Genomic DNA, 14,686 nt, shown 5'->3' on the forward strand with positions numbered 1-14,686 from the left:
ACTTAAAACAATGTAGATATTGATATTGGTAATGACTGAAGAAAAATGAATTGGATCACTAAGATGTGGAAGAAGTAATAGGACCATGAGCTGGATCCAAGGCAAGCAACATTAGGAAATGAAGGTGATACAGAATGCCTTAAGCAACAATCTGATTTGCACAGCATGTTGGGCTGTAAGTTATCCTAGTTTAGCATGATATGTGAACCTCATTGTTGGTAAAATGTAATGTATTGCTTAACAATAACCTTCACAGCTTTGGCTTATATATTAAATCATGGTTAGGCAAAGTATGCTTTGCATATGTAAATCTAGTCAAAAGCTTCACACAATAACAGAAGCCAAAAACTAGCAAACCACCATATAACTTAGCATGATGCATGAACTCAGTATGATGCATCAGGCAGCCTGCCTAGAAGAGGTAGTGATAAAAGAAAAACAATGGTTCTCTAGGAACCATAAAGCTCCTCCTGTCATTTTTAACTTTAAATTTCACCAGGTCACTTGGGAGAACAGTCAACAAGAAAGGTGGAAATACCAAACAAGTGATAAGTTGAATTGATCTATTACACTTTAGATCAATAGGTCAACCAATCCAAGACATATCAATCAGATCATACAGTAGCCTAGTCAGAGGTTGAGAGCTGAAATCAATAATGCATATATGCCAACAGTACAAAGAACACGGGGTGAAACAAGAATTAGCCCCTTTGGGTCAGTCATTATATGGCATATATGATTTTTAACTATTATAAGTTTCTTATCATTTTCCATATCACAAAAAGTATACAGGTGAAACTAGAAAAATTAGAATATCGTGCAAAAGTTCATTTATTTCAGTTAATGCAACTTAAAAGGTGAAACTAATATATGAGATAGACTCATTACATGCAAAGCAAGATAGTTCAAGCCATGATTTGTCATAATTGTGATGATTATGGCTTACAGCTCATGAAAACCCCAAATCCACAATCTCAGAAAATTAGAATATTACATGCAATCAATAAAACAAGGATTATACATAGAACAATATCGGAGCTCTGAAAAGTATAAGCATGCATATGTACTCAGTACTTGGTTTGGGCCCCTTTTGCAGCAATTACTGCCTCAATGCGGCATGGCATGGAAGCTATCAGCCTGTGGCACTGCTGAGGTGTTATGGAAAACCAGGATGCGTCAATAGCGGCCTGCAGCTTTTCTGCATTGTTCGGTCTCAGGTCTCTCATCTTTCTCTTGGCAATGCCCCATAGATTCTCTATGGGGTTCAAGTCAAGCGAGTTTGCTGGCCAATCAAGCACAGTAATCCCACATCTTTGAACCAGGTTTTGGCAGTGTGGGCAGGTGCCAAGTCCTGCTAGAAAATGAAGTCAGCATCCCCATAAAGCTCGTCTGCGGAAGGAAGTATGAAGTGCTCCAAAATCTCTTGGTAGATGGCTGCATTGACTCTGGACTTAATGAAGCACAGTGGACCAACACCAGCAGATGACATGGCTCCCCAAATCAACACAGACTGTGGAAACTTCAAACTGGACTTCAAGCATCTTGCAGTGTGTGCCTTTCAATTCTTCCTCCAGACTCTGGGTCCTTGGTTTCCAAATGAGATGCAAAAGCTGCTCTCATCAGAAAAGAGGACTTTGGACCACTGAGCAACAGACCAGTTCTGTTTTTCTTTAGCCCAGGTAAGACGCTTCTGACGTTGTTTGTTGTTCAGGAGAGGCTTGACAAGAGGAATATGACATTTGAAGCCCATGTCCAGGATCTGTCTGTGTGTGGTGGCTCTTGATGCACTGACTCCAGCCTCAGTCCACTCCTTGTGAAAGTCCCCAACACTTTTGAATGGCCTTTTCCTGACAATCCTCTCCAGGCTGCAGTCATCCCTGCTGCTTGTGCACCTTTTTCTTCCACACTTTCCCCTTCCACATATCTTTCTATTAATGTGCTTTGATACAGCACTTTAGGAACATCCAACTTCTTTTGCAATTACCTTTTGAGGCTTTCCTCTCCTTAGGGAGGGTGTCAGTGATGGTTTTCTGCACAACTGTCAGGTCAGCAGTCTTTCCCATGATTGTGATTCCTACAGAACCAGACTGAGAGACCATTTAAAGGCTCAGGAACCTTTTGCAGGTGTTATGGCTTAATTAGCTGATTAGAGTGGGACACTTTGAGCCTAGAATATTAAACTTTTTCACAATATTCTAATTTTCTGACATTGTGGATTTGGGGTTTTCATGATATGTAAGCCATAATCATCTCAATTATGACAAATCATGGCTTGAACTATCTTGCTTTGCATGCAATGAGTCTATCTCATATATTAGTTTCACCTTTTAAGCTGCATTACTGAAATAAATGAACTTTTGCACGATATTCTAATTTTTCGAGTTTCACCTGTACTACAAGGACAATAAGCATATCATTTTACATACACTGACTGCATTCTCAGTCTTTAAAAGTGTTAATATATAAGAAATTCTTCCAATCAAAACAGGGTTGTTGTTCTTCTTAGTGTGTTTCTTTTGCTTGGTTGCACAGATTGCTTGACTTGCATTGTGCCCATCTAGTTCTTTCGGTGAAGCTTATCCATGCATGGTGCAGTGAGGGATTTTGATTCAGCCAGCTTAATGCAGTGCCTGGCATTGATTGGGATGAGAGGGGCTGACTATGCCAAGGTCATCCAGCTGGCTTCCATGCCTAAGGGAGGATTAGAACCTGTGTCTTTATACTCTTCATCCAGCACATTAATCATTATGTCATACCAGTTCTCACATTTCCAATCGGAATATTGGAAGGAATGGGCGTTGGTAGAAGTTACCCTGAACGCCCTTTCTATCTATGCTGCGAGAGAGCCCAGGATGGGTTGCCTCCTTCCTATGACATCATTTAGCTGAGTCTATACTAAGGAGGAGGGGGAGGAGCATAGGGCCCAGAAGCCTGTTGGAAATAAGGCCCAGATCTGCTTAGATCCTGAGGATCATTATACTGCAAAAGCCTCAGGAGACAGGCTCATAGATAACTTCTCCTCCCCTGGGAGGGCTTGGCTGGGGCCCAAAGGTGTCACCTGAAACATGCTGTAGTTGCACTCCCTTCTGTTGAACTGCCTCTCTAGGGCTGCATTGCGCTTTTCTGCCCTCAACTCAGCCTGAGTTGCCTTCTTAGGGGCTAGAGCCTTAGCTCTGATTTTAACAGCCACCTCCCTCTGGACTGATTGGGTGCGTTGCCTACAACTTTTTCTCTTATTGGCTTAAGAGACTGTTCCACTGGGAGGGGGGAAACTCTGCCTCTTGCTCCATTTGAAGAATAAAGGCTCTTACGATGGAAAGAAACTGTTTGTAAATTTTTTGTATTAAGCCCCTTAGGGTATAAATTGGCCCCCGGGCTTACAAAATGGCCGCTCACCTCGTGATGGAAGGCTTCAATCCAAGATGGCCACTGACTATGGGAAACAGGCTCCGAGGTCGAAGAATTTCTCCTTAGGCTATAAAGAGCCCCGAGTGAAGTCAGCAAAGGAAAGGGCAGCCTCTGGCCACACAATCAGCTGGCTGATGCTGGTATCAGTTTGCCGATCGCTTTTTACGACCGCTCAAACCACAGGTGTGGGGGAGGTCTACAGACACTGCCCAACTTGCCTGAACAGCGCTCTGGCAACGCTGCTCCCAACCTTGCTTGAAACGAGGAAAAATGGTACTGAAGATTGCTGGTGAGTGTTATCTAACAGAAGCTTTCAGAGACACAACTACTGACTGAAAGGAGCTGAGTCAAAAGCTGGGGTCTCTTCCGAGGGCTGGCTTTTGTATCTTAGTAAAGACTCAGCTAAATGACGTCATAAGAAGGAGTCAACCCACTGAAAAAGCACAAGGAATATGTCTATATAGGAGATTCCTAAAAAGAAAAACTTTTCTATTCCATTTGACATATAAAGTTTGTGCTTTTATTTCTATGGGTAGGAGAGCACTGGAGTACAGAGAGTTCCAGAGATGAAGAAGTTACATGGAACTTCGATAAATTCTACTTGAAAACTAGTTTTCATCAGACCTGCAAAACAGGTCTAAAACAATTATAAATTATAGAACTAGGACCATGATGGCAAACCTATGGCACGCATGTCAGAAATGGCACGCAGAGCCATCTCTGCCACCATGCAAGCTCTTTCCCCAGATCAAGTCCACTGCGCATGCGTGCATGCCTCCTGCCAACCAGCTGATTGTTGGGTATCTGCCATGCATGCAGAGGCACATGGTGCGCAGGGGGGTTCCAAGCGCATGTGTGTGTGGGGGGGTCACACACACATTGCATTATAGGTACAGGCACATGAACGTATTCACGTGCACGCACACACTTTTGGCACACGATAACAAAAGGTTAGCCATCACTGAACTAGGAGATGGTTTGATCATGAGTATATGATGGCTAAAGAGCTCTATTCAGTGCTTGTAAATTGTTTCAAATATTCAAATGCACAAATATCTATTTGGAGATTAGGAGTCAAGCCAGAAATTAGTCTGGAATCTTTATGTAGGTCAAGAGGGCAAGGTCTGACACCACCATCCCTTGAATGCCATTGAACTTTATGTAGTCTGGTCCAGGTACAAATCATCAGCCCAGGAAGATTCCTGTAAAATAGACACGAGCAATAAAGTACTCTTTATTGAACTGTCTACATGTGGATCTGGTTTTTCATGGATTGACATTTGCTGATTTTAAATTGGCATCTGATTTGATTTCAAGGCCCCTCCTATGGGCAAAACTCAAGGCCCATCCTATGGGCAAATGTTTTGGTACTACCCTGTTTCTCCAACAATACAGCCTCCCCCAATAGGAAGTCCCAGCATATTTTATAGGCATGAAATGAAATTAAGCCCCTCCCCCAAATTAAGGCCTATATTAAAACATGCAAAATGGGGGAATGGTGGGGGCTTGCCGTTAGGAAGTACTTTGTTGCACACCCGAATATGGTGCTGCCTGCGTTGACCCCGATATGAAGTGCCCCACCAACGCTGAGGTCAACATCCAAGCCAGCCACCTGCCCACCCAAAGATGCAAGGGTGGGGGGAATTAAGTCACCCCCGAAAAGACAGCCTAGCCATTTTTTCGGGGCTCAAAAAAAAATAAGACCCGGCCTTATTATATGAGAAACACGGTACTTAGGATTACTGTTTCTCAAAGTGATTATATACTGACTGGAGAGTATGCTATGACATTCAGGATCTACCATTTAAGCCAATTTCAGCACACAGAAATGTTGGCCGTGGATGTATCATTGTGCCTACCCTATTTAATGTATCATAAACTCACTGCTAAGGAACTCTAAGACCCAAACTTTCATCCCCCCAGAATTGTACATGTGAATGTCTCTATTACTTCGTGCAAATGATGCAGTCATTATTTCCTGCAGCTGGCCTTAACCACACTCTTAACACCTTAGTGTGCAACTGCATCAACTTCTGATTAACTGCTACAAGACCAAAATAACAGTCTTTGCTAAAACATTTAGGAGTCTCTCCTAATTTAAGAGACTGAGCAGGAGAATGTTTTTGGAATACTTAGGTTTGATCTTCAAGACATGGGGTCATGGAGTGAATATTTAGCCATTCTAAAGTTCTTTCACACTAAAGACAAAGAAGGTATCCCTGTGGCTTTAAAACTATTACCAGCTAAATGTTTGGCTCAGCTGCTTTATGGTTCCCAGCTAAGTCCTTACCCAAATTATAGGTAAATGGAAATGGTGCAAACTAAGTTGATCAGAATTTTGTTCCATGTCTCAAAATGCATATCCAAAAGTAGGTTAAGAGCTTGGTTATTCATTATTAATTACTGGGTCCAGTAGCACTATATTCCAGTGGCTTCCATTGATTCCATCCATCCTATCTGATAAACTACATGGTTAAAAACCTTCCCTTCCTATGGCTTTTCTTTCAAGTTCTCACAGCTTTTTTGAATTTATTCAGACTAAGGAAGTAATTAGAGAATGGCTCCTAGACATTGATTATCAGAATAAGAAAAGTCTTATTCCTAAATCTATATAAATTCAGTTTAATTATTCCAGAGGGAAGCCAGCCAATTATATAAATTCATTAATCTCCCCATCACAATTAAAGTTCTTTTTAAGAGCCAAATTCAACAGCCTTCCCTCTCCAGCTTTACATGGGAAATTTAATAAAATGATATGCCTAGCTGAATCTACCCTTTGATGAGGATTCAATTGAACCCAATTATACTGTGATATTCAAATAAGTCTAATCTTTCCTCCCTCATCCTATGTTCCAGATTGGCCTGAGGAATTTTAAGACAGTTTTTTTCAGTTAGATATGAAAAGTCCCTGTTACAGTAAAAAGGCATTAATATCAAATCTCAACTTTTTGCTTTTTCATAATAATATGAACAAGCCATTTCTATAAAGATCTGTCAGTCTAATTAGTAAAACCCAAAGTCAGAGTTTCATTCTTCTCCACATCAAGCACAAAGTTCAGAAGCAGTCTCTATGTGGAAACAAAAGTACAGAGAGAGTAACAGTCAGAAGTCAACACTTTTTTTCTTTTTTTAATCTTTCCTCACTTCTCCTTCCCCTTTCCCTCCCCACTGCTTTCCTATTTACTTTGTATTTTACATTACTTTATAACTCAATAAAAATGTTAATGAAGATTAAACAAAGAACTGAAAAAATATATAGATATGAAAATACCAACCAAAGTGTACTTGTAACTAAATTTTGTGTTATAGCCCTGCATGTGCATAAACAATCGGCCTGGAACATATGTTAGTAATTACTTTTATATTTGTATCTTATAATTCTCATAGGTGCTGTGATTTATATTCAATTTATAAATTTTAATAGGATGATTTATGCCTTTTGGTCTAATTATTTTATAAATTGAATGTTTACTCCCCTTTTTGATTGAGATACTATTTTTATTCAAGAATTTTAGTTTAATAATATGCACTATTGTATCACTTGCTTACTCATAACTTATTTGTGCACTTGGTTTTATTGCATCCTTTCTCTTTACCATTTTTAAAAATTTGGATTGATCATTGACTGAAATAAATTAATCTTACAGAAAAGTACTTGGTCTTTAAGAAGACTTCACCAAAATGCAAGAATTCTTGGATAAACTACAATATGACTTTTAAAAAAACATATAGGAACCTTGAATTGTTTTATAGATAACAATACCTTTTGATATAATGAGATAGTAGATAGCAATATCAGTAATGTCTGCAAGATCTGGTCTATTATAGTTTAAGATGGTAAAACGCTAAAATATTTTTTTTTTACTATTGTGGTTTACATTGAGTCTTTAACATTATATTTCCAATAATTAGCTAAAATGAAAAAATCCAGAAAAGTGTAATGTAATGGCAATCTTGGACATAATGAAAACTAGATAATGGAAATAGTTAGTCATGTGTTAAGAAGACATGACATCCAACAAGTCAAGCTATCTTTCACTAGCTTCAAAGAACCTACATAAAAATGACCCCATGGTAGAGATCATGTAACGGTGAAACGATTCTTTCAAAAGCAGAAAATATATTGAAGCCCCTGAACCTTAGTAGGAAAGAGTATAACTATAAACACATATACAAGCAATATTTATAACCATTTCCAATTGTAGAAATAAACAATAGAAAAATGAGGAACTGATATTATAGTAAACAGATGTTGTGGTAATAAACAAGGAAGCTATTTTCAGTGCACAACATAAATGAATTTAGTTTTCTAGCAAAATACAGCCTCAGTTAAGCTTCTTTCCAGACCTAATTATGTTATAAGTAGACTGTGCTTCAAGCAATTAAGAGAGACAAATAGTATTGTAGGTAAGCAGATGCTGGACAGGAGATTGTCCACATGGGCATTTGTGTTTGTGCACCTATTACAAAAAAAAAACCCTGGATAAGTGAAATTAATATTTGGCTTAAGACTCGTGTAAAAATTGAAATTCTTTTCAGAGTAATTAAGAAACTTCTGTACCATGCAATTTCTCTCTTATACAAAGAACAGAATATTTTCCCCATTCAAATTCTATGTTATCAAATAAAAAGGTTTTATACCTTTGATTCTGAAACCTTTATTAATTTCACAATTTCAAATTAATTTCACAAATATACACAATACAGAAAAGCAAGGATGAGTTATTATTGAGTTATTAATGATTAATTTCATATCCTATATCATATTCTATGATATGAATATATGATCCTATCATATCATATTCATATGCAAGTGTATGAGGAAAAACTGAGAATTCCAGTTTTGAATACAAAGCCCAAGTTGTCCAGTAAGCATGTAACGAGAAGTGTTCAACAGTAGTTGTTTAAACTTATCAAAATGTTTGTCTTTAAAAAAAACAACCCTAAGCATTAATATATTTTCAGCCTTTTCAGGTAGCTCACCAAGACTAAATTGTCAAATTTATTTTTAAGCCAGATATTTTGGGAAATTATTAATGCTTTTTCCCTGAATAGTCATTTTGAATCATAAGTGCTTTAAGAATAGAAATTCACAAGTTTTAATATACAGGTAGTCGTCAACTTACAGCAGTTCATTTAATGATTGTTCAACATTACAACAACACTGAAAACAATGACCTATTACCGATTTTCACACATATGACCATTTGCATTATTCTCATGGTCACATGATTAAAATTCAAGCACTTGGCAACTGGCTCATATTTATGAGTCGCAGTGCCCTGGGATCATTTGATCACCATTTGTGACCTTTTGAGAACCAAAGCCAATGGGGAAGCCAGATTCACTTAACAACCATGTTACAAAAGTAAGAACTGCAGATTCACTTAACAACTGTGGCAAGAAAGGTCAAAAAATGGGCAAAATTCACTGAACAGAAGTTTGCTTAGCAATAAAAATCTTGGCCTCAATTGTAGTCATAAGCTGAGGACTACCTATACTGACTTCCAAATATTTTCAGTTTAACCTAATTTACACTGCAGGATGCTAGTTGTTTAGCCAATCAAGATTAAATTTATTTTTTAAATTCAATGTAAATTAATATAGTTTAAAATTACATCACTACTCCACTAATTACTGTATGTTTTGTAATATTTGCTTAGTATCATACTTCAGTCTGAAGTAACCAGATTGTCTAGAGTATTTAAGCAGAATGCTCTCACAACATAAGCTAATACATCTTATTGCACTAAAAAATTATGTGGCTAGCTGTTAGATCTGTGTTATATGTGAATCACATTACTATAAATGTGTAAACTATGGATTAATGCAACATATGACTCACTCTCCTGGCTGCAATAAATGTTTCATCTAGGTGAGTGAGATTACTAAAGGAGGGCTGGAATGCTTTGCCCCTGACGGTTCATTCAGTTTCTATTTGAAGACAGAAATCTCATTCATCACAGAAAATAGAAGAGTTCAGGCAATAGTATGAAGGATTTCATCCATCCTCATCTACACACCTGCTATGTTTCCATTTTGGGCATAGATGATGCAAAAGTCCTTTTTATTTGTCTAATGTAAGACCCAAGGAGTTGGTAGCAAAGCTTACTGTATAAAGGATTAAGCCTTTCCTCTGCTACCAGCATGAGGTATTGCTACATTAAACATACAGATAGTGAATTTTTGGACATATTATAAATACAGTAATTGCTGTCTTGCATGAACAAACTTCACTTTTTAAATCAGTCTGTGATAAAGGGAAGGTGCGCCCTTCCTTCCATCTTGCTTTGCAATTTATGATGCATGACTAAGATAGTACTTAAAACCATAGGCTAAGGAAGGAACAAAATTGTCCACAATGGCGGACAGATTAAAGGAAGGAGGCCTAGTTTCTATTTTCCATGAAGAAAAACGGCTCTTTCAGTAAATATGTTGTAAATAGCAAGAAAGACCTGCAAAAGAAGTGTGTGTGATCACTTCAACTCATCACCATCAGTGAAAGCCTCTTCTAGAATACAAGTGTAAATCACAAGACATTGTTCCTTCCTATCCTGTGGGATTATTCACTATACTAATTTTTATTGATAAATGTTGATAAAGACCAAAAGTTCCATATATCTATTATTACCATAAAAAATAAGAGTCTTATAGTTTGAAGGCCAGTTACTTTATAAAATTGAACTTCAAATCATCCTATTGTTCTGCCATTTAGTTTAAGTATTATAACTGGAGTTCATAACATCATGGCTCAAACTCATCTCAGCTAAAATAGTATTTTTCATATAAGCTTATAGATTTCATGAACAAATGTCCACTCCATCAGTGCAGCACCTATAAAACAAAAATTAAAATGTACAAAATCACATAACTTGTATTGGACACATTGTAACTAGAGTATGATCCCCCAAATCAGCACAGAGGATCCTGCATTCGGAAACTAAATCTCAACATATGGCTACACATTTAAATTATATTTCACAGTCAGTGAACACAATTTAATATATACAAATTCATTTTATTTAGAAACATTCTCTACAGCCCTGATTTAACTTTTCCACCAAAGAAAAATTATCATACAATAGTGTCAACTGAGTTTAGTTTTTCTTTTACAATAAGAACTGTAAAAGTTTCTCATTATGTAAAGGAATCAAGAAAAAAATGAAGACATAAAATCCTAAAAAAGATTATCTGTCCATATATTTATTTTAATCTGTCCTTCTTTCTCAATAATTCAGATACATTTAACAGATTGAACATAAGGGTGTTCAAAAGTTCAAGAACGAGATACATATCAGTCACCTTTATGAACTGATCCAAGAGATTCAGATGAAAAAGGAATAAAGCTTTAATCCACATGTGAATGATTTCAAGAATAATATGAATAAATCTCCAGAGCAGGCTTCAATCCTAGCACACTCCAGAGTCCACTCAAATCAGTAGGGAGAACACAAGGTGGATAGGTAATTCTGTAAAATTACCGTTGTGAAAATGTTGATAAATCCCCAATTATGACACCTACTCTAGGATAAAAACAAATGCAAAATACAATACAATCACCAGTCAATATTTGCAAACCTTTCACATGAAACATTAATCCTCTTCAATTTTAAGTCTGTTATCAACCTGATAACATAATTTACTGTCAAAATTTATAACTATTTAGAACACAGTTCACATCTTCATTTGAATGTTTAGCATAATCACATGAACACAAAGGGTTAACAGTATATACATACAAATACCCGCGAGAACCTCAGAAAACATTATATATATATATATATATATATATATATATATATATATATATATATATATATATATATATATATAATATATATATATATATATATATATATATATATATATATAAAATCATTATCTAGTTTATTAAGTTAATATTGAAAAATCCTGAAAATCTGAAATGATCCAGATATTAACATTTATAATATTTTGGAAAATGTTATCAACTCTCTTGCCACATACCATGTAAGATTAATAATTACACTGTTGCAACAGACAACAGGTAAGTTACTGATAAGTTAACACAAAAGTTTATTAGCATTTACAGGTTAAATGCTTACATATTCAAAATGGCCAATATGGAAATAACACCACATATGGAAATATCACATAAAACATGGCTTCCAAAGTGCAATTTACCATTTTTGTTGCCCAAATAGGCTTTTCCTTTATTCCCAACCATAAGAAAGTTCAGGTTTCTCACAACATATTAGCCTTTAACTGAATAATTCTCTCTACTCAAAGAACAGGAAACAGTCTTATTTTTATATCCTAGCAGAGCCTCAAACATTTGCATTTCAATTCTCCAGCTTACACTTATATGTGAGGTTTGCTGTCTCTGTCAGCCAGCTGTCTTTCTACACATACTCAACTCCTGCCCTTATTTTACTACATTGGCTAGCACAGCTGCCTATCATTTCAGCTAATGCTCTTTCCTTTCTATTTCAGACACAGACTGTCTATTGTCCCATCCGTATTACCAACTAAGTCTTTCAGCACCATATAGTGCAAGCAAGTCTTCAATTTATCACCAACTATAGATCCTGTTCCCAGCAATCAGGCTTATTCTAGAAGTCCTAATCTATTTTTTCCTTCAGATGGCAGAGAGACACTGCTGTAGTGGTAGAGTCCCCCCTTTCCCTTCACTTCTTTCTAAATAGACCTAAAGAATTGCAGCAGCCTTCTGTTTGGTTAAACCAGTTTCATCTCATGTCATTATTTCCTCAATTGCTTTTTATATATATACTATAAACGGATACTAAAAGGATATCAGAATGAGTAGAATTTTAACTGTTTCCTAGTATGATTTGATTGCTTATTGAACCATATGACTACCATTAAGTGTTGTACCTTATGATTCTTGACGAATGTCTTTTCTTTTATGTATACTGAGTGTATTTGCACCAAGACAAATTCCTTTTGTGTCCAATCACACTTGGCCAATAATAAAGAATTCGAATTCTAAAAGGATATCGTGCATCCTACTGTTTTTTGTTTGTTTGTTTGTTTTTGTTTTGGCAGACCAAGTTACTTAATGAGCTTCCAAAACCTAACCGAACGTCAAGGAAAAGCTTCTCCCTCGCGCACCCACCCACCCCTTCCTCCCTTCTACCACCCCAGCTCTTGTCAACAAGGACTGAGCACACGTCACTTCCTCCAGAACCTTCCCATAGCTTCCAGGAAGGCTCACCCGCCCCTTTTAGTGCAAAACATCCATCCTCTTTCGCGGACTCAAAAACTTTTTCTTCTTAGGGAGTCGGCTGATTCTTGCCACCCCTCAAGAAGGCTCCTGGCCTCCCCTAAAAAAAAAAAGGCCCGCTTTCTGGATCCATTCCGTCAGCTCTAAAGCTCCCCAGATCGTCATCCCCACCACCATATTTCTCTCTCTCTTTTCTCACTCACACACACACACACACGCCCCCCGTAAAGATTTAAGAGACCCACCCCGGACGGCAATAGATGCCTTTCGAGCGAAATGCTTCGCAGACCCCCGTTTCCTTCCGCTCTTCTCTCCCCCCGCATCCCCTTCAGAATTCCTCACCAACCGCTCCACCCAATTCATGCCTCCCACTCTCTCCCGGCTGGCTGGGTCCCGCGTTTGTCCCCACTCCCATCCCTCCCTCCCCTTGAGAACAACACCTCCCTTACTCTCCAGAGTAGTAATTCTCGCTTCCTCTTCTTCGCCAACCCGCACTGACTACTACGCTGGCTCTCTCGGCCCTCGAATACAGCCCCCAACCTTCGCTCACCATCTGCTGACCTGACCTCCACAGCACCCATCATCCCCATCCCCGACGTCCCGACCCAACGGTCGGGTTCCCTCGCTTTCCCCGCCCCCTCCCCCAGCTCCGGGATATTAGCGCCCGCTTCTCTCCACACACCCCGCCGCCGCCGCCGCCGACCTTTCCGCCTCCCAGCAGACTCACTTCGGCAGTCATTAACCCCGAGGAGCCCCGACCGTTTCCCTCCTCCTCAGTTGCCCACCTCCGCCCCCTCCCGTGTGCCCCCAGGCCGGCCGCCCCCGCCTGATCGATCCTCCAGAGGGGGAAACGGAGGGAATGAGCGGAACAGCCCCGCCCGCGCCTCCCCCTCCCTCCCGTACCTGTAACTGCAGCATCCCCGTCTCTGAGCTGCCGGCCTGGCTCTTTGTTTCCTGCCGCGGGCCGGACAGGAGAACTGGCTCCCCCCGCCTCCTTCTTCGCCTCCTCCTCCTTTTCCTCCTCCGCCTCCTTCTCACACTCATTGAAAGCAAACAAGCATCATGGCGGCGGCGGCGGCGACGACGGCACGGGGAGCGCCTAGGCCCGGCCCACATCTCTCGGCTCGGCCGCCCACTCCTCGCCGCGATTGGACGGGCAGCGCGGGGCAGGCTCGGCGGGCGGCTATGGCTGCGCAGAGCCAGAGGGACGCGGGCGGAGACGGGGAGGACGGGCGTTTAGCGAGACGCGGCGCCGGCGGAGGAGAAAGAAGCCGCGTCCGCGGCCCCGCCGAAGAGGAGCGGTTGCAAGTCGAGCCATTTGCTGTCTCGGGAGAGAACTCCCCGGGTTGGGGGCGGGGGGGAGGTGTCAGTAGAACCCGAATGGTTGGAGAGACTTACTACGAAGAAAGCTTAGGGCTGTGTTGAATAGACTTGAAACTATGGACCCATCGGTGCAAAGGCAGTAATATTTACTTACTCTGGCAAGTAGGGTAGGCAGTTCATTTAGTGACCGTTCAAAGTTACAACGGCACTGAAAAACGTGACACGTGACCATTATTCACAGTTAAGCCCTTTACAAGAGGCCCGTGATCATGTGATCAAAATTAAGCCGCTTGGCAGCTGATTCATATTTATGACTGTTGCAGTGTCCCGAGGTCATGGGATCTCCTTTTGCGACCTGACAAACAAAAATATTAGGAGTCTGGATGGCCATTAGAGGCGGTAAAAGACACAGAAAAACCTTACCTTTTGCTACCATCTAGTGGTTGTCTAGGCTTTTGCCACCAACTTATTGAAGCAGCTATCCTCATCAGGAAACTTAATTATCAAAAGAAAAAGTATGCATACAGTATTAGCAATATAATCTAACCACGAATTTAGTTATCAGCAAAATAAAATAATAAAGGACAAGGTATGAAAAATTACAGTGATTATGTTATAAATAGAAAACCTCAAAAGAATTGACTATATTTAAACATGATCCTTTCTTGAAAACCCTTAATTCAACTGTTGACAATTACATGTATCAACAATTTTTTACTGCAAATCTAGCTT

The 14,686-nt window shown here is 39.4% G+C and overlaps 1 protein-coding gene across 2 annotated transcripts in view; it reads right to left on the reverse strand.

Moving 5' to 3' along the window:
- Nucleotides 1–13,592, reverse strand: part of CNOT6 (CCR4-NOT transcription complex subunit 6) — a 58,472-nt gene extending 44,880 nt beyond the window's left edge. The window contains exon 1 of one of the 2 annotated variants that reach the window (XM_026686581.2): nucleotides 13,535–13,592. Coding sequence is in view for 1 of the 2 variants with exons in the window: in XM_087955241.1 (XP_087811367.1) it covers nucleotides 13,182–13,221 (40 nt within the window). In the remaining variant the exon portion in view is untranslated. Of the gene's footprint in view, nucleotides 1–13,181; nucleotides 13,259–13,534 lie in introns of those variants that run through there. The other variant, XM_087955241.1, reaches the window with a different exon arrangement.
- Nucleotides 13,593–14,686: the final 1,094 nt, after the last annotated feature.

This window comes from Notechis scutatus, chromosome 2, assembly GCF_049901735.1.
Source record: "Notechis scutatus isolate UNSWTSFEM ecotype Mainland chromosome 2, rNotScu1.2, whole genome shotgun sequence".
Taxonomy (NCBI): domain Eukaryota; kingdom Metazoa; phylum Chordata; class Lepidosauria; order Squamata; family Elapidae; genus Notechis; species Notechis scutatus.